Genomic DNA, 24,469 nt, shown 5'->3' with positions numbered 1-24,469 from the left:
TTTGTGCACATTTTAGAGCAGGGCAAGAAAAAAGTAATCAGAGAATTGGAAGAAATTCTGCAACAGGGATTAAAGAAACACATCTCTTTGGGCCTCACGTGCTTCGAAACTGTCAGCTATCTAAAAACTGAGGTGCCTTATGGAAAACTGTAGGTGGTTATGATACTAAACAAACACTGTGAGCAGATGCACTTTGCAGCTCAAGGAAATACCCAGTCCATAGGTGGCTGAGCAGCAGACCTGCCTGACGGTTATAGTGTCACTGCTGTGTATTGGAAGGCAATTCCTGGAGCAGGTATTTTTCCTAATACAACACAAGAAATGAGAGCTGTTGCTTGCATGGAGCAGCATCAGGCACGCATGGTGGAAATGAACGGGGCAATGTCATCGATGCTGGAAGTACAGATTAGATCTGCTACTAATAACCTTACCTTTTCTCTTTGCTACATGTCTTAATTCTTTGCTGACAGGGCAGTATCAGGAGAAACTACCTAAATTTATCTAAAAGCTATTGATGCCCAGGGAGAGTCTCACGCTGATGCAGGAGCACTGGGTTTTGACTCTCCAGGTTGCACAGTTGACCTGCTGTCTACACTTCCAGTGGTATTCAAAACAGGGGGTGGGTACTGGAAGCAGCAGCAGGTGGAGAAAGGGGGTCATGCATGAGAAGTGGACAGATTGCACACTTTGCACAGGGTTTCACAGATAGTTGCTGGTACAGCTCATAAATTGTGTTCTATGCTTTATGAAGTGCTTGGTGAGAGGGCAGTTTCTTCAGGCATAAAGGAAGAGAGTAAGAAAATCAAGCCTTTCCTTGCCTGGTTTCTTTTTCCCTGCTTTCTTCTTGTTTAGCCTCATTTGGACAGTCCTAGTCTTTCTCCCAGCTCACACTCTGCAGTGAGCCTCTTCTAATCTCAGTCTTCTTCTTCCCTCAGACCACATTTTGGTGCTGTTGCTTGCTCAGTATTGCTTGTAGTACTGCAATGCCTATAAACTGCCTTTAAATTTTCTCTATTTTGGCTTCCCATTTTAATTCCTTGTGCTAATTTTTCATATGCCTCTCCCACTTTCCCCATTGTATTCTATCAGTTCTTCCCTCTGTCAACTCCCTACCTCCACTTTGACTGTCTCTGCTTCCAGTGATCACCATGGCTACTTTAATTCAAGATGGTCCCATAACGATCTGATTATATCACAGTATCATATGTTTGTATATTCCAATTCTGGATACTCTCTAGGGAAGACTTTATGACTCAGCTTAATTGCCTGGCTCTGGTTTGGTTCACTTGGTTCTCACCCACTTACCAAAGACCTTTTCATTACTGGTGTTTGACACCTCTCACTTTTTTTCTGCACAATGTTTGCCTAAAAGAGCAACAACAGCTTTTTTAGTAATAGATTAAATCGATCACAAATGACTCTGTTCTGAAGAACTTCCCTGAGAGGTTGTTCAGTGCTGAGAGATGCTTAGCTAATGCCTAGGCACCTCAGCTAATTGAAACACTTAAGTGTTGTGGGAGTAAATCACAACCAGGTTGTAGAAGTGCCTCAGGTGTAGCACACACTCCAGTCAAACACTAGCTGATGCTTCCTGCCTCCCCCAAAGAGTATAATTTAGTCTTTCCTTGAAATACTTGTTAGGCTTTTTGGTTTGGTTTGTTTTTTTAGGAGAACAAGGGAAACTGCTTAATCCTGGCAGTGATGCTTTCTATATTTGAGAGAATATATGAATAAACCCACCTTTAGGTGGAAGCTAAGCCTCTGAGGCCAGACTAGCCTTAGTAAGTCTTAGTAAGAGGAGCAGAGGGTTATAAGAGCAAGTGAGCTTTTGAGAAGAGATTTAGGACAGTTTTGACAGCTTGGAAGGAAGGGTGAGTAGGAATAGAAGTATTTTAAAGGGAAAGGATATCAAATACACCAACAGGAGCAATAACACTGACAGGCAAGAATGGCTGGATGGAAACTTAGACACCTCTTAGAGATTTTCAACCTTCAATACCTCCAGCTGCAATTTATCAGCAGACCCTACTAGATTTTGTCCCTTCAGTTTAGTAAGAAGTAGGGTGTTTCAAGGGCTGGATGATTGAGGAGGCAGAATAGAATATTGCAAAGAGGAGTTATGTCCAGCTGGTAAATTCATTTTCCAGTTAATTTGCAAAACTGATTTGGTGACTGAGATAACTCAGGGCTTTGACAGAGAAATCATTTTCTGTGGAGTGGATTATTATTCGTCTTCTGAAAGGGATGGAGCTCCTTGGCAGAGATGTTCTCTGGCAAAATTCAAACTTCCCAGTTTTCCTCTGAACCAGGAGTGGTCCCTGTGGTGTCCGGGGATAGCTACATCCCAGCTCCTCACCCTTCCCTGCAAGCATCCATCCTATTGGACCCTCAGAGGTGTTTGCAGGCTGTGGTGCAAGGAGCAAAACAGAATCACCCCTGCTGTTGCCTGGCTCTGGTCTGTTGCCTGCCTTGGGGATCTTTCTTGGACAGTTGTATTTTCTATATCTCTGGTAGTTACAGACTACAACACACTACCTCTGGTAGTGGTGGATTTGAGCATACAACTGAGGACTGTCTTACTTATATCAGTGCACTGGAAGGCTGTAACACAGCTGTGGTTTGATAGAGATGCCAAGCCTGGTGTCAAGGGAATATAATGCTGTTTTGCTCTTCATCCACTAATACTGCTTAGTAGTTTGGTAATTGTCACGAGCACAGGTATTTCAGAGCGTCTTCAGACATCTCATCTCTTGCAAGATTTACCAGTATAACTGCCATTTATGCTAATGGAAAGGAGAATTTAACCTCGTTACTTGCTGATTTGAACATCGTAACTTCATTACCTGATCCAGTGAGCTGCTACTTGTAATTACTGAGATGAAAATAGTAACAGCATGTATTTATTTATAACTGGGGATTAACTGGACAACACCTACTGATGACCTGTGCACTGTGCCATGTAGCTAGGACAGAGTTAAATGGTCTCCTTTATTCCCGAACAAGCTAATCTACAAGACTACAATGCAGACAGCCCTTGTAACTACATATAATGTCCAAATGCCAGCTGGATAATATTCAGGTTAATTTATATCACCGCTGTGCCTACACTTCCAGTGCTTTCTGTTCATCTGCAGAGGCAGTGGTACCAAGCCAGTGAATGTCTGCATCTGTTTTGGAAACGTCTCAGAGGTAATTCAGGAATACAAGAACAGTCTTCAGATGGATTAAAATGTTAGGACTCTGTTGAAGTAAAAAACATGACACCAACAATGGTATTTGGAAAGAATGGCTCTCAGCCAAAAAAAAAGCCCAACTAGAGTCTGAGTGGCATTTTTGCACTGAAGGAAATTGTATGTAATTTTATTTATCCCTTGACAATAACCATTTTTCTAATATTTTTTATCTGATAAAAAGGGAGAAGGGGGGAATCAAGAAAAACAAAATGTTGTTCCCCTGGTATTTCCAGAGCAGTTTTTCTAGCTGCGAAGGCTCCCGTAAGACTGTTTGCTGTCAGATCTGCTCTCTGATGGAAACCTTTGACGTTCATTAATCACCGCCTCAAATACTGCCTGAGGAATGGCTGCACCTCTGCCACTGTTCTGGATTGGGTGTGACATTTGCATCTCTCTGAGTTGCTTTCTTGCCTGTGTGCATCTGTATGTTTCATTGAAAATTGTGTTAGAAATAGTGGTTGTGTGAAACTGAGAGGAAGGAGCCTACAAGGATGCTGGAGAGGGACTCTTCATCAGGGACTGTAGCACTAGGACAATAGGTGGTGGGTTCAGACTTAAACAGGAGAAGTTCAGGTTAGATATAAGGCAGAAGTTCTTCCCTATGAGGGTGCTGAGGCGCTGGCACAGGGTGCCCAGAGAAGCTGTGGCTGCCCCATCCCTGGCAGTGTTCAAGGCCAGGTTGGACGGGACTTGGAGCAACCTGCTCTAGTGGAAGGTGTCCCTGCCCATGGCAGGGGCTGGAACTGGATGAGCTTTAAGGTGCCTTCCAACCCAAACCATTCTATGGTTCTGTGATCTTCAATAACCCAGATGGTTCTTTCCAAATACATATTCAGTCATCTTAGTAACCCTTTGTCCTTGAAAGGAATACTAATATCCAGAATACCTACTTAAGGATATATTCTTTCATCATTCTGTTCTCTAATACTTTTAGTACTACTTAATTAAATAGATTCTTTTAAACCATCATTTCCCAGTGTACATGGTAGCCGAATTCCTACTTGTCAGCCTGTGATGGTTTTGTGCTGTGAGGTCTGAACATTGTCATACCTTCAGGCTAGTCCTGAAGCTGTATTTTGTTAACCATATGAGTTAATAAAAATAAAATAATTTTACAAAGCTTCTCTTTATTCTAGTTCTCAGTGTTCCGTGTAAACTGTAGCTAAAAATGTCCAGGGGAGAGGAAAATTAAGATTTGAGTAATTGGTGAGAACTGCATGTTTTAGCTATTGTGATACTCTCAGCTTTTGCTGTCTTGAAAATGAGTTTGCTGCTGAGCTGTTAAAAGTCCTGTAGAGAAAATTGCAACATGGAAATTCACTCTGGACTTGCAGTTTTTCAGTCCCACATGCTCAGCCAGCTTTTTTATTTTGCTGCCAGAAAGAAACTACTGCTGCTCCCAGGTGCAACAACAGGGTCGCTTGCTCAGCTCCACTGACGCCGCAAGTAAACCTCTTGAATTTGCAGAATTGTGTTTAGGGCAGAGTTGTGAGTTAAACCCCAGGATGGGCCACACTGATGCATTCCTCGTGGAGCGCTGGGAGGTAAAAAGGACACAGGTGCAGGTCTGTGCATACAGTGGGAGAGGTTTTCACTGTGTGAGTAGAAATGTGCTCCTGGTTGTCTGTTGAAGAGCAGATGGGGATGGAAACCAGGGTGGCGTATGTACTGTGCTTCTTGTCGATGGACTGCACCTCCTGATGCCTCCCTGGGGAGGAGAGTGGTGAAGCCACCTGTGAGCAAGAAGTGCTCCAATCACTTGGAACATAAGCTCATTTCCCTAGTCACGTAAGAAAGTTGGGAAGGCTTTACACTTCTAAAACTGTCATTCCAAAACCAATCTGGGACTTATTTTTCCTTCTGTATTCTGTGTATCTGTAGGTGTCAGGGGAAGCAGTTCAGCCCTGTGGTTTTGAGGTTCACCACCACTTTTTATGTCCCCATGTTTTGCTTCCTCCTGGGGCACTGCATAGTTGGTTTTTGGTTCTGCCAAACGGCAGGTCACAGCATCAGCTCTTAACACTGTATAATCTTTTGTCACAGCTGCACCGATTTCGCTTACTTTGTTACTGGAGGAGTTGGAAACCTGTGTTAAGTCAGGAGACTATGATCTGGTGGCAATTACAGAGACTTGGTGGGACAGCTCACATGACTGGAATATAGTCATGGAGGGCTATGTCCTTTTTAGGAAAGACAGGCCAGCCAGGAAGGGTGGTGGGGTTGCTCTTTATGTGCGGGAGGAACTACAATGCACCGAGTTCTGTCTGGGGACAGATGATGAGCGAGTTGAGAGTCTGTGGGTGAGAATTAAGGGGCAGGCTGGCAGGGGGGATACTGTTGTAGGTGTCTGTTACAGACCACCAGATCAGGGTGAGGACGTTGACGAGGCCTTCTACAGGCAGCTGAGAGAGGCCTCACAGTCACAGGCCGTGGTCGTCATGGGGGATTTTAACTTCCCTGATGTTTGCTGGAAGGACCACTCGGCAACCCAGTCGCAGTCCAGGAGGTTCCTCCAGTGTGTGGATGATAACTTCCTCCTGCAAATGGTGGATGAGCCGACCAGGAGAGGAGCGCTGCTGGATCTCATCCTCACTAACAAGGAGGGTCTGGTTGAAGCAGTAAGGGTAGAGGGCTGCCTTGGTTGCAGCGACCACGAGATGGTGAAGTTCAGGATCTTGTGTGGTAGGACTAGTAGAATACCAAGTAGAATTGCAACCCTGGACTTTAGCAGGGCAAACTTTGGCCTTTTCAAGCAATTGCTAGGGGAAATCCCATGGGCAAGGCTGCTTGAAGGAAAAGGGGCCCAAGATAGTTGGTTGACATTCAAGGACTGCTTTTTCCGTGCTCAAGATCGGAGCATCCCGACACGTAGGAAGTCAAGGAAGAGGGCCAAGAGACCTGTGTGGCTAAATAGGGAATTGCTGGGTATGCTCAAGTGGAAGAGGAGAGTTTACAGGTCATGGAAGGAGGGGCTGGCCACTTGGGAGGAATATAAGGCTGCTGCTAGGGGATGTAGGAAGGCAGCTAGGAGGACTAAGGCTTCCTTAGAATTAAACCTGGCAAGAAGGGTCAAGGACAGCAAAAAGAGCTTTTTCAAGTACATGGCAGACAAAACTAACACCAGAGGCAATGTAGGCCCACTGATGAACGGGATGGGTGCCCTGGTGACAGAAGATGCAGAGATGGCAGAGTTACTGAATGCCTTCTTTGTCTCTGTCTACTCTGCTGCAGGCAGTCCTGAAGAGCCCTATACCCCTGAGACCTTAGATGAAGTCAGGTCGACGGAGCGACTTGCCTTAGTCGATGAGGAATGGGTTAGAGATCAGTTGAGCAATCTGGACGTCCATAAATCCATGGGTCCAGATGGGATGCACCCGCGGGTGCTGAGGGAACTGGCGGAAGTCATTGCTAGACCACTCGCCATCATCTTTACCAAGTCCTGGGAAACGGGAGAGGTGCCTGAGGACTGGAGGAAAGCAAATGTCACTCCGGTCTTCAAAAAGGGCAAGAAGGAGGACCCGGGTAACTATAGACCGGTCAGCCTCACCTCCATCCCTGGGAAAGTGATGGAACACCTTGTCCTTGGTGCCATCTTAAAGCATATCAAGGATAAGAGGGTTATGAGGGGCAGTCAACATGGCTTCACCAGGGGGAAATCATGTTTGACCAATCTCTTAGCCTTTTATGAGGAAATAACACGGTGGATGGATGATGGCAGAGCGGTGGATGTGGTCTACCTTGACTTCAGCAAAGCCTTTGACACAGTCTCCCACAGCATCCTCACGGCTAAATTGAGGAAGTGTGGACTGGATGACCAGGTAGTGAGGTGGACTGCGAACTGGCTGAAGGAGAGAAGCCAGAGAGTTGTAGTCTATGGGGCTGAGTCTAGTTGGAGGCCTGTAACTAGTGGAGTGCCTCAAGGGTCAGTACTGGGACCGGTATTATTTAATATATTCATCAATGATTTAGATGAGGGAATTGAGTGTACTGTCAGCAAGTTTGCTGATGACACTAAGCTGGGAGGAGTGGCTGACACGCCAGAAGGCTGTGCTGCCATCCAGCGAGACCTGGACAGGCTGGAGAGTTGGGCAGGGAATAACGGGATGAAATATAACAAGGGAAAGTGTAGAGTCCTGCATCTGGGCAGGAACAACCCCAGGTTCCAGTATAGGTTGGGGAACGACCTGCTAGAGAGCAGTGTAGGGGAGAGGGACCTGGGGGTCCTAGTGGACGACAGGATGACCATGAGCCAACACTGTGCCCTTGTGGCTAAGAAGGCCAATGGCATCCTGGGATGTATTAGAAGGGCGGTGGTTAGTCGGTCGAGAGAGGTCCTCCTTCCCCTCTACTCTGCCCTGGTGAGACCCCATCTGGAATACTGTGTCCAGTTCTGGGCCTCTCAGTTCAAGAAGGACAGGGAGCTGCTGGAGAGAGTCCAGCGCAGGGCAACCAAGATGATTAAGGGAGTGGAGCATCTCCCTTATGAGGAAAGACTGAGGGAGCTGGGTCTTTATAGTTTAGAGAAGAGGAGACTGAGGGGTGACCTTATAAGTGTCTATAAATATATAAAGGGGGAGTGTCACGAGGATGGAGCCAGGCTCTACTCAGTGGCAAACAATGATAGGACAAGGGGTAATGGGTGCAAACTGGAACACAAGAGGTTCCACTTAAACTTGAGAAGGAACTTCTTCTCAGTGAGGGTGACGGAACACTGGAACAGGCTGCCCAGGGAGGTTGTGGAGTCTCCTTCCCTGGAGACATTCAAAGCCCGCCTGGACACATTCCTGTGTAACGTTATCTAGGTGTTCCTGCTCTGGCAGGGGGATTGGACTAGATGATCTTTTGAGGTCCCTTCCAATCTCCAGCATACTGTGATACTGTGATACTGGTGTTACAAACTGAGATGCATTTTCTATGTGACTGTTTTCTTACTTAGGCACTGTAGTTACAGGGACTGTTGTGGCTCTGTAGGCAAAGGTCCATGTTTTCCTTGGGTCTCAGCAGCAGCAGCAAAGCAAGGTGTTAAGTCAAAACTTAGTGATGAAAAGCACCTTCAAGTGTATTATGGAACAGCTGAATATTTCCATTGCATTACCCACTTAAAACTGCCAGATGTTAATGCTGCTTTTAATGAAACAGGCATTTTTCAGATCCTGCAAGCATGCCTGTTACACACAGTGCATATGTGCTGTGTCCTGGCTGTATGTGAGCACATACCAACCCAGTTCACATACTAGTTTATTATTATAAGAAAGTGGGTTGTAAGGAGACAATTAACAAGAAGCTGATTTCACTACTTCTTTGCCTTGATACAGACATTGAAGTGGGTTTCCCTCACTTAATGTAGTGATCTGAATACTAATGTATGTGGCAAAACCCAGCACTATGAGTCCAAAATCATGGTCTTGCTTGTGTTCCTTACTTAATCAAAATCTTTGGAAGTCAGTGGAAATGCACTAAGATGGGGTCTCATCGTACTGTGCTTTAATGTAGGAGCTGGCAAAGCAGTTAATCTGTGTAGATCTGTGTCCTTGCCCTGACCAAGGCCAGAACAAATTGGCTCAGTGAAGCCTGTCAGAAACCAACCATGGAACCTTGTTGTCCTAAGGAAGTTTCTCACTTTCTCTGCACATTAGTGTTCGGTATATCTGAATAGGGAGGGTTTCTCTGACCGGCTGTTCTTCTTCCTCATGTAGCTAAAGGATGCCAATCAGGTACTCTAAGGTCTGTCAGCCATAAATGCTGCTCAGAAGAGGTAGAGGTTTTAACTGTTTGAAGTTGCAGGAACTGATCTCTAAATTTCACTCTGAAGGGGAAGATTGGAGGCAGGGGGTGTCCTCTCATGACAGCCAAACAGGGATGAACCACTTGCAGTTTAACTGCTTGCCAGCCTTGTGCTGCACCCCATCATGCAGCTTCTCCCTGGCAGTTCTAACCTAAATTAATCCCCTTTTTTTTCTAGCTGAAACAAAGATCTGCTTCAAATACTACCATGGTGTGAGTGGAGCACTACGAGCCACAACGCCGAGCGTCACAGTGAAAAACAACGCAGCTCCCGTAAGTTATTTCCTGCTTTATGTACTTTTATATGAAAACCAAGTTTCCTCTTCAGTGCAAACAGAGGTATGGGTAGTCTTTCAGTTCAGGTGTAGGTTTGTATGCCAAGAGAATGCATATTCAGCTCTCAATCTGTCACAGGGAACTGCTCTGGTCAGGGGCAAGACCCACATCCTAGCTGTATCCTGTTCTGTAAAGTTACATTCTCTCTGCTGGGTGTTGTGAGGCTTGCATGATACTTCTAGAGGATTTGGGATCCTTGGGTGGTAAATACAGTAAAGGTCCAGAAAAGTGATAAGATTTTCCTGTGTTAAAGTGCTTTTTCTCAAAATCAAGGCATGAGCATTTTTGCAGCACTGCCTCTAAGCTCCAGGAACAGCTATGCTGTGACATATTCCCATCAGTGGTAAGAAGCAGGCATTCAGGGCCTGATCCATCAAAAGACTGAACACTGGTTTTGACAGATTGAGGCTTCATTGAGAGCAATCTTGATTTGCTAAAGCTTAGCAAACTCTGCGGCTGAAATGGCTCCAAAAAGTTTTATATCTCGCCTGATTTTGGAAAATTTGATCACCCTGAGAGCGAAACATTTTTTAGAAGCCTGTAGAGAGACTTGCTGACCTCCAAAGCTTGTGTGGCCTTGCTGACAGTGTTTCGCTGCCTGCCAGGCTTGTCTTGGCAGAGATCTGCATGAGCTGAGTTTTTAGTCCAACCTGCATTTTAGAATAGGACTAGCTTGGATGTTTAGTCTGGAAGATGGGTTCAAGAAAGAATTGTCTTACCTGGTGGTTTCCCTTCACCTTCGTTTGATTCACACAATAGCTGCAAACTGGATGCTAGGTAGAGTCTGATAGCATGTCTTATAGGAATAAAAGGTGTTTATGTCTCAGTGTGCCTTTCTGATGTGCTCATTGTGAAGCCATTCACCACTTTCAGAGCCTGGAGAGTTTCCTTCAGCTATCTTCATGCCATGGTGTGTCTTTTGATATCTTTACTGTGTTGAATGCTGTAAAGTTCTTTTTAGCTTGTAGTGAGTAGTGTCTTGTTGACTTGGGACTTGTTGTTCATTTCCTAGTTATCATCAGTCTGGGGGAACAGTAAGGTAAGCCAGCCAGCCAAGGCAACAAATACCAGTAGGCTGAGAGTTAGAACAGTATTTTTGCGTGATTCACATCCATGTCTTAGATCTAAGCTTGAACCAATTAAGCAAATTTTTCAGGTCTAGTATGGAGGGGTTACTCTTTCATTATTAACTATCAGCAATACGTTTTAAGTTGATAGAAGAATGTACCTGTGTCTTTGTAATGTGCAAATATGTCATCTCTCCAAGTTCTTCTGTTAAGGCTTATGAATACACACACACATATATATATGGAAATAACCATTCAGACTTTCAGCTGAGAAGGACTTGTATTTTAAAGAAAGTCTTCATGCATTACTCATGGTCTTCGTGGAGATCAGATGAAAACCACCTATTCTTACCTTCAGCTGAGTGTGCTGTACATGACTGAAGAATAAAAAACATGATTAAAAGTGGTATCAGGTAATAGTTTTCCATTTGATGGCCAAATCAGTGTCTTTGGAAGTAGCATTCTAAAAGTAGATATTCTGGTCTGTACTTTGCTATGCTTATCCATCATCAGCCAGACAGTAAAAGCACAGCTTTCCTTACCTGGGAAAGGGCAAGGGTCCCTCCCCATCCCTTTGGAGTGGCTCCACAGTGGAGCAGCCTCATCTCTTTTTATCCCGTTTCTTGAATCATAATATGAGCACAACTGGGCAGGGAAGCAGTAGTTTGTTTTATTTCCACCTCTTCCTCTGTGTGATCAGTTAAGGGCCATGACAGCCATGCTCATCTGAGGTCCCTGAGACTTCTCACCCTAGTGAGACTTGACACACAGGGCCCTTTGTGGTCAAATTGGATGCATCAAACTCCTCAGTTATTCTCATTGCTCCAGTGATTCTGAGCACTGCCCCAGGCATGGCATGTCTCACACTACCACCAAAAGCTGTGGTCCTCTTGACTGCTGTGGCTTGGGTGCAGAGAAGGGCTCTGATCAGAGGAAGCCTTCTTCAGATCCTGGGGCAGGTTCTTGAATATCCTTTCTGCTGGAAGGGGGAAGCCTGTGGTCTGTGCTTAGAAATTTACCCTCTTTTGCAGTCAGTAGGAGTTTTAGCAGTGGCTCTGGGACCTTAGTGTGTTAGAAACAGCAGCTGTGCAGGGAGGAAATCTCAATAGGGATCCTACTGTGGGTATAGGGGCTGAATTTTTCAAAAAGCTGGTTGCCCTCAACCCAAGGTTGAGGGGGTCATTAAGAGCAGCCAACATGGTTTTACCAAGGGGAAGTCATGTTTGACCAACCTTATAGCCTTCTATGAGGAAGTAACTAGGTGGATGGATGATGGTAGAGCAGTAGATGTGTTTTTTCTTGATTTCAGTAAGGCGTTTGCTACTGTCTCCCATAGCATCCTCATAGATAAGCTAAGGAAGTGTGGGCTTGATGATCAGGTAGTGAGGTGGATCAAGAACTGGCTGGAAGGAAGAAGGCAGAGAGTTGTGGTCAATGGGGCAGAATCTAGCTGGAGGTCTGTGACTAGTGGAGTCCCTCAGGGGTCGGTGCTGGGACCAGTGCTGTTTAATATTTTTATCAATGACCTGGATGAGGGAACTGAGTGTACCCTCAGCAAGTTTGCTGATGATAGTAAACTGGGAGGAGTGGCTGACACACCAGAGGGCTGTGTTGCCGTTCAGTGAGACCTGGACAGGCTGGGGAGTTGGGCAGGGAGAAACTTAATGAAATTCAACAAGGGCAAGTATAGAGTCTTGCATCTGGGGAAGAGCAACCCCATGTACCAGTACAGGTTGGGGGTTGACCTGCTGGACAGTAGCGAAGGGTAAAGCGACCTGGGGGTCCTGGTGGATAGGAGGATGACCATGAGCCAGCAATGTGTCCTTGTGGCCAGGAAGGCCAATGGCATCCTAGGGTGCATTAGAATGAGTGTGGTTAGTAGGTCAAGAGAGGTTCTCCTCCCCCTCTACTCTGCCTTGGTGAGGCCGCATCTGGATGATTGTGTCCAGTTCTGGGCCCCTCAGTTCAAGAAAGACAGGGAATTGCTTGAAAGAGTCCAGCACAGAGCCACAGAGGTGATTAAGGGAGTGGAACATCTCCCTTATGAGGAGAGGCTGAGGGGTCTCTTTAGCTTGGAGAAGAGGAGACTGAGGGGTGACCTCATCAGTGTTTACAAATATGTAAAGGGTGAGTGTCAGGATGATGGAGCTAGGTTTTTTCAGTGATGTCCAGTGATAGGACAAGGGGCAGTGGGTGTAAACTGGAGCATAGGAGGTTCCATGTGAACATCAGGAAAAATTTCTTTACTGTGAGAGTGACAGCACTGGAACGGGTTGCCCAGGGGGGTTGTGGAGTCTCCTACGTTGGAGATATTCAAGGCCCGCCTGGACAAGTTCCTGTGTGATGTACTCTAGGTTACCCTGCTCTTGCAGGGGGGTTGGACTAGATGATCTTTTGAGGTCCCTTCCAACCCTTGGGATTCTGTGATTCTGTGAAAGGTTGTTTTTCCACTGTAGTGACAGCATCACAAATTCCCCCTGAAGCTTAGACTGTCAGTAGGCAGACAGTCTTTGGCTTTGTGTATTTGACACAAGCAAACCTTTTCATTTGGCACAGCTTGGGACAAAGATTCAGAGCAGGTGTCCTTTGAGAAGCAGCATTTGGGGACAGGTGACCTCCTGGGGACAGCGTCTGCGCCGTGAGCACAGACTCATCTGCAGCTGATGCCAGAGCCACCCAAGCGGGCTGTGTCCTAGCCCCCAGGCACGTGACATCTCCCACGGCACGGGCAGCAGCTGGCGCATAGGCTGCTTGGTGCATGTCCTGTCTGTCTACACCAGTAACCACCAGTATCCTACCACCACAGTTCAAAAAACACAAGAAAACCCCCACCCTTCACTGTCTGGCTGCGGTTTGCTGCAGTTGAAATGGAAAAGGATCATGCTTCCAAAGGGAAACAGAAGTTGCTGTGTTAGTTGGATGTCTTTTATAGCACCAATGATGCTTCAGGCTGAGTAGCGTCTTGTGTTTTTTGTATTATGAATGTTCTGCTCCATTTGAGTTTATCTCCACATGCTGTAACCCAGTTATTAAAGCTGCCTTGCCTGCTGATGAGGATGCCCTGCAGTTCGTTTGTTGGTGAAAAGTCCTGTCACATTTTATCCCCTGTGAATCGTCAGGCTTGAATATCTGGGAATGAAGGGCTGTGCACTTTGGGCAGCTTATATGTGGCAGGAGAATAAATGGGAATTGGGGGCAGTGGATAGGCCTAGGGGTAATGGCATTAAAACAAAGCACCTGCAATTCTGGAAGAAAGAAACATCCTGGCTGGCTTTTCTTTCTCTGGACTAGTGGCACACTGAAAGCAGTGAAGCTTATGCACAGCAGTTTATAATACTAAAGCAGAAATGTTACCATGATACGGATGAGCAAACTGTTTTCTCAGTAGAAAAGAATATTTTTACAACATCCTCTATTTGTTGCTCTTCATTCATGCATAATGTCACCACCAGTTCATCTTCACATCAGATGTCATAGAAAAACAATGTAAGTTGCAGCAATTAATTCTAGCAATAGGAAAATGTTACCTTGCTAGTGTGAAAGTGGTTTAACCTGAACGTGGCTCTTTTGCAGTTAAATAAAACTGACACGAGAACAGCATACAGAATGAAAAAGACTCTTTTTTCCCTTAGAGTTTATAGCCTAGAAAGATAAATTGGATATATCACAATTAAAGACAGTAAGTGGAGAATCAATGCTTTAGCCTCAGGACAAATGTCTCCACTAAACTGGGAGCATTCACTCGCTGTGTATTAGATGCAAAGAACCACGGCCGATCGAACCTTTGGAGCTTTTGTGTCACAGCTCCTGTCTCATAGATCATGATGGCACTCGTCAAATACACTTAGCATCGTGGGGAAAGCTATGTAAATTGGAGCTAATTATTGAAAGAGACCTTCTCTGAGTTGTGTTTGTGTGGAAATGCTGCCTCAGCTGGGTTTCCCACAGCAGGAATAACTGCTTGATAAGCTGCTGCCATTTGGTGGTGGCTGATCATTCTTGAGGACTTCCTGCTGTAAATATTTGCATTACGTGCTGTCACGTCAGAGCATGGGCTGCTGAGGAGTGTTTGATAACGAAGCATTCTGCCTCATTTCCATGTGTGTGCTGCAAGCCAGGATTTTATGAGAGTGTGGACGTACAAGCAGCTGTATCTGTCATTCTTCCAAAGTCTGGATTTAAGAATCTCAGCTGTGTGTGTTCTTTTTCCCTTCATGTCTTATTCTGTGATAGGTGAGTTTTAAAACAGTATTTCTGAGGCTATGTAATAAATCTAACAGTCTGATTTGAGAGTGTAAGAATAATTGTACTTCAAGAAACAGAGGATGAAGAGGGAGCAGAAACTTCCAGTGGCTTCTTCACTGTTCAGCAGTTGAGGTTAAAAAAAGAGAAAAGTTTATGGAAAACACAGCATCAGGCTTCTGCAATTAATCATGGCAAAGAATGCAAGCCAGGTACATCTTTAACAAGTGTAAGTGGTGTACCTTGAAAGGCTCAGCATTTTCTGGGAGGGAAGTAGCAGTTTTCTGGAAGCTGTGAGTGTGCTGTAGGTGTAGGTGATGGGGTATTTGTCAGGAGTAAGCAAGAGAATCTCCTTTCCTTATCTTGACATAAGAAGTAGTTGCGAAGTCCAGTGTGCACTCCCTGTACGCTTGTTTTGAAGTGTTATAGAGAGGTGAAGTTGAAAAAGAGAGCAAGGAAAGGATTAGGGGTAATAGAGAAGGATTTTCATCAATACTGTTTTTAACACTGTATATTATAGCATTAACTAAAGCCTTAATCTGAGATGGCAGTATGAGCTGAGTGCATAGATAAGCCATTACACAAGCTACAGCTAACATACATTGGGAGAAAAGGAGGGATTCCTGGCAGAGTTTCCTCCCCCTTCCCCTCCATCTACAAGGGAATGGTTTTGAGTGTGAGCACAACCTTCAGCACACTGTACAGCCGAAGAAAATGTCATTAATTCATTTTTTCACTTTGTTTTGCTTCATTATGAAGCCACGGTAGTGTTTTACAGCCTGATTTGGTGCTACTCCGTTATGTTCAAGCACAGTTACTCACATGAGCAGCCTCCTAATAGTTGCAGAGTTGAGCCCTTAGTTCAGTGTAATGATGTTTTTGGTTGTGCTTTTCTATATCCTAATTAGCAAAGAATTGGAAGGTTAATGACATGTCCAAATTATTTCTTATTGCCACCTCAGTAACATGGGTGCTTTTGCACTATCTAGTTACATGAAGACTATTGTATTTACACTGCAATTACCCTGTCATGTAGCAAGCACTCCATTTATATGAATTAGCGGAGTTGGGAAGCGTAACCAGGGTGTAATTGGGCTCTGACTGCAGCATAACTATAGTCACTGTGTTATAAATAATAACCTTCTCCTTCCTTTTATTTCCTCCGCTAACATTTTAAATAGGGATGGCTGGCAAGAGATTGTCTTTAAATATTAAGAAAACTCATTTGCACTGAAGGCTTCTGAGTGCAGCCGAGTAATATGGGATGTTACAGCCTTGGTTCAGTAAAGGTGTGGAGCATGTGCTGAAATCCCACTGACTTTACTGGAAATGTTTAAAGATTTTCTTCCAAATTGGCAGAATCTCTCAGGATGGAACAGAACAAGCACTCGTAGAGTCACTTCAGGCAGCATTTTCATTATGACAGATTTCAGATACGTCAATAGCCGCAGTGACAAACGATACAGTTCTGTGCTCCTGGTGGCTTTTTCTCCCTGTTTTGGTATCTACTTTTTCAGCTCAGTGCGGTTCAAAATCCTATCACCACCCATTCATAGATTTACACCACTTACAGGAGGTGAGTGCTCAGAATTTATTATCTAACATGAGCAAATTGAGCAGGGGAAGTACAATTTTCTTTGTGAGCATCAGCATTGATTTCCTGAGCAGCAGCCCATAAATCTCAGCATGCAGGTATGTTCTTTTTTGTGGTTCCAACCAAGGAGGAATGTCTTTGCTTTCCAGCACACAGCTGTTTGAATATTTAAATGTTACCAATTTTTTCAGTCTTCATGATTTATTGGTCCATCTATATGAAAGACAGAGGTGTAGTGTACCTGATTGTCGTAATGGAATTTCAGATACAAGCACCTAGAATTAGTCACGATGTCAAAAACTGGAATGGATTGGAAAACACTTTATGCAAGAAATGCACCCAGAATCTCAGAATCCCAGACTGGTTTGGGTTGGAAGGGACCTTAAAAAGCTCATCCAGCTCCAACCCCTGCCACAGGCAGGGATACCTTTCACTAGAGCAGGTTGCTCCAAGCCCCATCCAACCTGGCCTTGAACACTGCCAGGGATGGGACAGCCACAGCTTCTCTGGGCACCCTGTGCCAGTGCCTCAGCACCCTCACAGGGAAGAATTCCTTCCTAATGCCTAATCTAAGTCTCCCCTTTAAAGCCATTCCCCCTTGTCCATCGCCCTACAGTCCCCAGTAAAAAGGTTGTTCTCCATACTTCTTTTGGCCCCTTTAGGCGCTGAAAGCTGCTCTAAGATCTCCCCAGAGCCTTCTCTTCTCCAGGCTGAACAAGTCCAGCTCTCTCACTCAGCCTGTCTTCTGTGCTTTTGTTTTTGCAGTAAATCACCTGCATATTTCACACACTCACATTATTCACACACTTCTTCACATATTTCCAAGGACCGCACATGTAGGAGAGCAAGGAAAAGAGCCACCTGTGTGTAGTGAGTGTGATGCAGGGCAGTGGCTGGGCATGGTCCAGCACAGTGCTTCTCTCAAACGTGGTGTTTGTCACCAAGGAGAACATCCAACACATGGTTGTAGCACTTTGAAACAGTCAACATAGAACGCTGTGTCCAGCAGTGACTCTGCCCATATTGCTGATGCATTGACAGCCAGTGCCCTTTTTGCATCTTGTGGTGAATCCAGGTAATATACTACAGCATGAAAGAGCTAGCCTTATATATCAAATGTATCCCTGGCGTCGTACCAGGCACTTGAAGCAGAGAAAAGCACAGGTGGGTGGCAGGAGTGCCTGTCCTGGTCAGTGGAATGAAGGGTGGAGCATGAGTGACCTGAAGTGGAAGTCGCAGCCATCCTGACATTATCTTCTTTTAGTAGCTTCACATAGAATGCACTGCTGTAGGCATAGCTGAAATGGATTTAAACAGGGAAGAGATGGCATAAAAAAAAGCTGGCATCTGTTAAATTATTAAGCAAAATAATTCTTTAAGTGTTCATCCATCAGACTTTTTCCTACAGGGGTAGCCTGAATGTGCAGTTAGAAAAGCAGAGTAGGAGCAGATCAAAAAAGCAGGGTTAAGGCCACTGTTTGCACATGTTGTCAACTTCTTGCCCTCTCATGGACTCTAATTAAGCAGCATTAATTGTAGAATTGCTGAGTGATCCCTAGATATCACTGGCCACAGCCTGCTCTTCACTTTGCAGATCAGTTGCAAATTTTGGGCTTGTCCCTGTTACCCTAGTTTCTTTGCACACGTTGTTTAAAAGAAAAGATTGAGTCAGATTTAACCTTACTGGGCATCTGATGCTGTATGAACTTCTAAATGCAGACTTAGGGTGGTTAAATTAGCAGGCTTGCAGTGCAGCACAGACTTGAAGAGAAGAAATAAAAAGCATGACAGATGGGACCTGGAGTGATTTTATTTCAGCAACACCAAGAAGATCATTACACAAGCCATTTATTTGTTAATGGGTTCAATTCGTGTCTGGTATTTCCCAGCCACTTACTTTCTGAATGTCTCTTGTTATGGCCACATAATAGCTATACTAATAGTCTGCACATCATGTTACTCCCTTCTGTAGTTTAGTAAATTATGGGAAGATCAGCAACTCTTCAGCACACTGCACTAGTATAACCATGTATGCTTTTTCCTTTGACCTTCTTACATACTCCCTTCTGCATCAGATTCCTGAAGACCAGTGCAATTCCTGAAATTATATAGTGGGTCTGAGGGCAAATATTGTAATTTTATTGAAGGAAGGAAGGAAGGGCTCAGACCTGTGGAGTGCACTTCAGAGGTGAAGGTGATGATAGACTTCTGAATGAAGTATCTCCTGCTTCCTCCTTTCTAAGAATTACCTGCAGTGATAGGGCATGAATCTGATTGTGGGTAAAGACCAGCTAAGTTACTAGAGGTAGTTTACATGGCTACATGACACACCTTTCTAGCATGTATCAGTTCAGAAGCTGCAAAAAGATTTGCTTTGATGTTGTTTTACAAAATAGATAATTTCTACCCTTTCCCTCTGCATTTATCAGTTTGATTTGTTACTGCCAATTTTGTACACATTGACCAAAGCCCAGTTAGTATTGCTTATAGCTTCACCCTGTTTCCTTTTCCTGAACTACTTCTGAGGTGCTTTAAAAGCATATGTATCAATCTAGAAGCACCTCTGCTCTAGAGGCAGGCTGAGGGAGCTGGGCTTGTTCAGCCTGGAGAAGAGAAGGCTCTGGGGAGACCTTTTAACAGCCTTCCAATACCAAAGGGGGGCTACAAGAAATCTCAAGAACTTTTTACAAGTGCATGTAGTGACAGGACAAGAGGGGATGACTTTAACCTGACAGAGGGGACATTTAGATTAGATGTTAGGAAGGAATTCTTCCCTGTGAGGGTGCTGGGGTGCTGGCACAGGGTGCCCAGAGAAGCTGTGGCTGCCCCATCCCTGGCAGTGTTCAAGGTCAGGTTGGACAGGGCTTGGAGCAACCTGCTCTAGGATCATTTATGTTGCAAAAGACCTTTAAGATCATTGAGTCCAAGATGCATGATTTTGATCTGCATCTTCTGTCACACAATTTTTAATTCAAAATGAGGTTTTTCTTGAAGGTGAAAGAAAGTATTTTCAGGAGCTCTTGATATCCTCCAATACTCACAAGTTAAGGAAGTTCTTTGTGTGTTTGTATAAGAATATAGGAATGGAGAGGAAATTTTGAGTGTGAATGATAACCATATGGTTTTGTTTAGAAATGTTCCTGGGGTAGAAGACTTTTGAAGCAGGAACAGTGTTAATTAGCTAAGAAATAGGAATCAGTTGGGATGAGATGTACCAATTGGTGTATCTGCTGGTCTCCATCACTCAGAAAGTAATACCAGTGCAGTGTTTCTGGGAGGACATTGTGCTTTCATCAAGACAAGAAGCCTGCGTTCTGGTAGTCATTGAAATGACACTGACACTTGTTCAAGACTAGCTGAGTTAATGCATGCATTCTAATTGGTCAGATTCTAATCTGCGCAACTGTGATCCAGCTTTAGTACCTGCAATTTCAGATTAGCTTCTTTTCCCCGTCTTGTTCAGCTTTGTTGCATAGCATTGCTTTTGGATATCTTTATGATTCATCCCAGGTTTGGGTGGCAATGTGTTATCTCTCAGGTATATGCTAAGAATTAGTGTTTTCTGAAAGGGTTAGAAATTCATGAATGGAAGTTGTTGTCATAGTCTTTAATTTGCTGTTAATTCCTCTTAGCTGATGAGACAAAGCAGAGAGAGGACTTATGAGCAAGTGTTAGTCATGCTGAAGAAGGCAGTGGCCAGGTTTCTGACTAACGTGTCCATCCAAGAAAATCAGCGTATTAAATCACGGTCATTAGACTTACATCAAGAAGAGATTACTCATGCTGAGGCAGGAATGCAGATATTAGCTGAGGGGCAGCAGTGTGGATAAGCCTTCCAAAGAAGTTGAATGTATTCTAAAAGGTGTACAGGGAGAAACATGAGCTCACTGCTTATTTGAAGGAGTGAGCACTTTTAAGAGCTTACTATGAACAAGGCAAAATAAGCAGATGGAGCTGGGGCAGATAAAAGAGCTTGTTTTGTAAATCTCTTGAGATACTTCTGTGATGATATGAAAATAGGACAATCAGGAAGGTTGGTAAATACAGTGGAATTACTGTCTTTGGGCTTGTTTTTAAAATACCTGTGATATTGTAAGAGATCAGTGACTTCTAAAACAACGTTAGGATGTCAGAGGCTAATCTTCTTGAAGGTGGTGTTTTGTGTAACAGTATCTGCTGCTGCGTCTCAGACATGCTGCCAAGTGAAAAGGGAAGAAGCAGCTTCATCAGCAGGGAGAAATGCTTAAAAAGGTGTGGCTGTGTTTTTTTCAGTCGATGGGTGTAGATCATGGTAATCTGAAAGCCAGATCCACTGGGGTAATAGAGATCTTCCTGCGTATTCAGTGGGTCATTCTCTCAAAGCCTGGATGAACTGTTGCTCAAATATAGGCTAGATACAATTTGCTTGTCGTTTACATTGTGTTTCTTTACCTGGCCATTTTAAATGACCTATTTAACTCTAAAGCATGATGCTTTGGACAGCTTCTTTGGGCTATGATGGAAGTTGTAAGAGTTGAATAAAATGTGTAGGTTTTTTGCAAAGGAGCATTGAGATATATCTGGGGTCTCTGGGTGTTCTTGATGCACTAGGCAAGCTTGCACTATGTTATAGTCAGAGCTGTAGCCTGCAGATTTACAGATGTAAGGGAAATGTTGAGGACACACAGATGAGAAATTACCCGAATATGTAAGTGCCGTGCAAAAGCAAAGTATAATTTTACAAAGCTTTGGCGCACTGTTAGAGGAACTTTAGTCCTGATTGGATTTTCAGTAACCAAGGATTTTCCAGCAGCCAGTGTAAAGGAGAAAAATAACTCACTTTTCTTGGAACATTTCTTTTGTTTCCTTGTCTGCTTTCCTTTGTCCTGGGAAGAAGGGAGAACAGGAAGAAGATTCTGGGAGAGAAGAATATTGTTGTAGTTTCACAAAGCACAACCCTTTATAAAAGCAATCAGTATTTAAAATCTGTCCTGAAATCACTCATACCCTCAGATAACCTATGTAAAATCAGCAGATATGACTGCAGGGCTGACTGTGACGTGAGCTTGCACCCAGTTATAGTGTGTGGATTTAGAGGACATTTTTGATGTTTATTGCTTTCCACCATGCTTCTCGTGTTTTCTACTCTTACCTTTCAGTTGTACATTTCCCTTTTTTAATGTTGATGATTCAGCCTTTAGGTTTATGTTTTATCTGAATCTCAAGTATATCCTGGATTGCCTTTACTTCTCACAAAACCCAGGTGATCCAAAAATATATCTGTAATGTTACACTGGGAAAAGGTTATGACCAGGGACAGCTAAAAAAAGAAAGCAGCATTGCAGTTTATATTCATCAAGAGGCAATCTTAAAGCTTCAGTGTTATATTTCAGGTTTACATTTCCTGGTTTCTGAGAGCTCAACAGGATAATCCTGTTCCCTTAATGTTGTTTTGCTGATGGAATACAGTTATACAATATTACATACTTTTCTAAATCATTTTTGCTATAATTATTACTTGTATGAAAAAGATTAAGGACAAAGGAGGTTCAAGTGAGGACACTGATGTAGGTCAGTATATCAGCAGGTGTATATAAGAATATTCTTCAGTAGAATTTTGAACTCTGTTCATTTAATCCCTGAATATCTTGAGAAACCTTTTCCACTTCCTTTAAATGTTGGGTTTTTTTCCCAGCTAGCTAGCTGGGTTCTCAGACAAGCACATTTCCATCCGGACTGAAAGCATGCAGCCCCTCCCCGCTTAATATCGCAGAATCACAGAATAGAATCGTAGAATCATTTGGGTTGGAAAAGACCTTTAAGATCATTAAGTCCAACTTGGCAGCTAGTGCTTGGTAGCTAGTGCTGCCAAGTCCACATGAAACTGGGTCACTAAATCTCTCCAGTGTAAATATCTGCAGTTTAAAGACAGGCTTAAATTCTTACATCTACAAAATCTGATGGAAAGCAACTAAATTGTTCTTAGACGGTTTCCTTTTTAAGTCAACAGGACTGATTTTTGTTTACACTGAGACCCTTTTTGCCTGTATGTCAATCCAGTAGGACTTTGTGGTGAACAGAAGTATAAACCACATTGGTTACACCATATGTTGATATTGTTAGCAAAGGACCACCAGCATTGCTCATACTACTGAACTAACTCCAGGAAATTGTTAAGGTTTAGTTCACAAAATACATAATGTATTATATTTCAGGTGCCAACACATTTATGACCTTTTGTCTAGCAGAGTGTAACTGTACTAGGACTGTGATTCCAGAGGTGAAGTGTTTGAGGGCAACCAGTATCTGTTACCACAGAGGTGATTCAGCTGTATGGGAATAATTAAGCCTAATACTGGAAAAGTCTGGAGATGCCGGTAGTTGTCAGGAAACCCTGGGTTTTATAGCAATCTATTTATTTCTCATTTTTTTCCCAAAAGGATCTAACTTACCTTCATCAACACAGAGGTTTGAAAGCTGCAGCCCTCAGGTTTGAGTTGTAACAAAGCTGTACTGATCATTGTTGAGGTTTGGGGGGGGGGGGGGGCTTTTGGTGTTTGTTCAGGGTTTTTTTAGATGTGTCTGAAGGGAGGAGGAGAATTGTATAGCTTACAGAAGAACTGCTGTTTCAAGGCTGTATGGAGACCTCACAGCAGCCTTCTGATCTGAAGGAGGTCTACAAGGATGCTGGAGAGGAGTTCTTCATCAGGGACTAGCAATAGGGCAAGGGATAATGGGTTTAAACTTAAACAGGGGAGATTTAGGTTAGATACAAGGAATTCTTCCCTGTGAGGGTGCTGAGGCACTGGCACAGGTTGCCCAGAGAAGCTGTGGCTGCCCTATCCCTGGCAGTGTTCAAGGCCACAATGGGCTTGGAGCAACCTGGTCTAAGTGTGAGGTGTCCCTGCCTGTGGCAGGGGATTGGAACTAGATCATCTTATGGTCCTTTCCAAACCAAACCAATCTATGATTCTATTAATTGTTTGCTTTCCTTACAGCATCCTCCACCACTCCTTTCTTTGTTTTCTACTCTTCTATATAGACTTGCCTTTTCTATTTTTCTCTTTTCCTGTTCTACTTTTTCTTTCATTTTCTAGGTAATGCTTTCACATTTTTGTTGGCTGCTTCCTTTCACAATTTTAAATAGCTTCTTGATTAGGAAGTCCAGGAGATCTTGGTTTTAGAGCTTTTACCCCTGAGAGGATGCTCTGGGTTTGCATGTTTATTTTTCAGTTGTGCCTTTGAGGGTGAAGAATGAAGGGGGAAACTGCCCAGTCTGTGTCATGACATCCTCACTTTCTATTGTGAGTGGTGCATCATTAATGGGGGATCAGCACAGGTTGCTTCAGTGTCTTGCAGTTCAGGGATATATAATGCTACTGCAGCAGAAGAGGATGAAATATTAATGCCACAAAACCAGTGGCCAAACTCTTCCCACTTTCAGAGGGGTCAGAGTTGACTTCTGTTTTCAGCAGTCATCCTTTGTGTCTCTGTAGACTGGTAGCACAGCCTGCCCCAAGATGGGAGGGGAAAAGTTAGGTCTCCTGTTCTTCTCCTACCAACTGGTTAAGGGGCATGGTCCAAGGAGGTGGCCTGGATCAGACCTGCTTCTGCTTAGCCCAAAGGTTTGGATGCTGACAAAGAAAGTTTTATTCCTGCTACTGGAAGAAAGAGAAGAGCAGAGTGAGAGGTGCTGCTGGAAGGGCAGCCTTGTGGCAGAGCACCAGCCTCGGCTCACCATGGCTTCCAGCAACAGCCCAGCTCTGCTCCCCTCTCTTTGCTCATCAGCGCTCATACAGCTGCAGACAAGTGAGCATAGGGGCTGCCTGCACAGGGAAAGAAGGGAGGGATGAGCTGTTTGCCTGGCAGAGGTCAGGAATGTTCCTGTGGGGATGAGGGGCAGATGTTTTCTGCAGAAGATACCTGCAGGGGAGGTAAGGCAAAGGGAGGAGTCTGGGGAGCAGGGGATATGGAGGTTGTCTGGGGATGGGAGTCACTTCTGTATGAGTACCGAATGAGGACGGTGTGGTTGGTGTGTGTAGCATGAGGTATGAACCTCTGTGTTGCCTTGCTCTGTTCCACGGAACAATTTCCCAGGGTTGACTGAAGTGTTTGAAATGAATTCTACACTGATTTCCATCAAACCTGACACATGCAACAGAAAACACCTCTCTTGCTGATAAGATGTGATTTATTTATTAAGAGCTGCAAGAATTGTATCATTATGCACACTA

General features: G+C 44.1%; 1 protein-coding gene across 9 annotated transcripts in view; it reads left to right on the top strand.

Moving 5' to 3' along the window:
• Nucleotides 1–24,469, top strand: part of HECW1 (HECT, C2 and WW domain containing E3 ubiquitin protein ligase 1) — a 253,865-nt gene that overhangs the window by 121,514 nt on the left and 107,882 nt on the right. For all 9 annotated transcript variants that reach the window (XR_009966068.1, XM_062625356.1, XM_062625357.1 and 6 more), the window contains one exon: nt 9,196–9,290. Coding sequence is in view for 8 of the 9 variants with exons in the window: in XM_062625356.1 (XP_062481340.1) it covers nt 9,196–9,290 (95 nt within the window). In the remaining variant the exon portion in view is untranslated. The remainder of the gene's footprint in view (nt 1–9,195; nt 9,291–24,469) is intronic.

This window comes from Pezoporus occidentalis, unplaced genomic scaffold, assembly GCF_034315485.1.
Source record: "Pezoporus occidentalis ecotype Australia unplaced genomic scaffold, CSIRO_AGI_Poc_V1 ctg28, whole genome shotgun sequence".
In the NCBI taxonomy this organism is placed as follows: domain Eukaryota; kingdom Metazoa; phylum Chordata; class Aves; order Psittaciformes; family Psittacidae; genus Pezoporus; species Pezoporus occidentalis.
The sequence above is the reverse complement of the archived record's forward strand: the minus strand, read 5'-3'. Positions and strand labels throughout refer to the sequence as shown.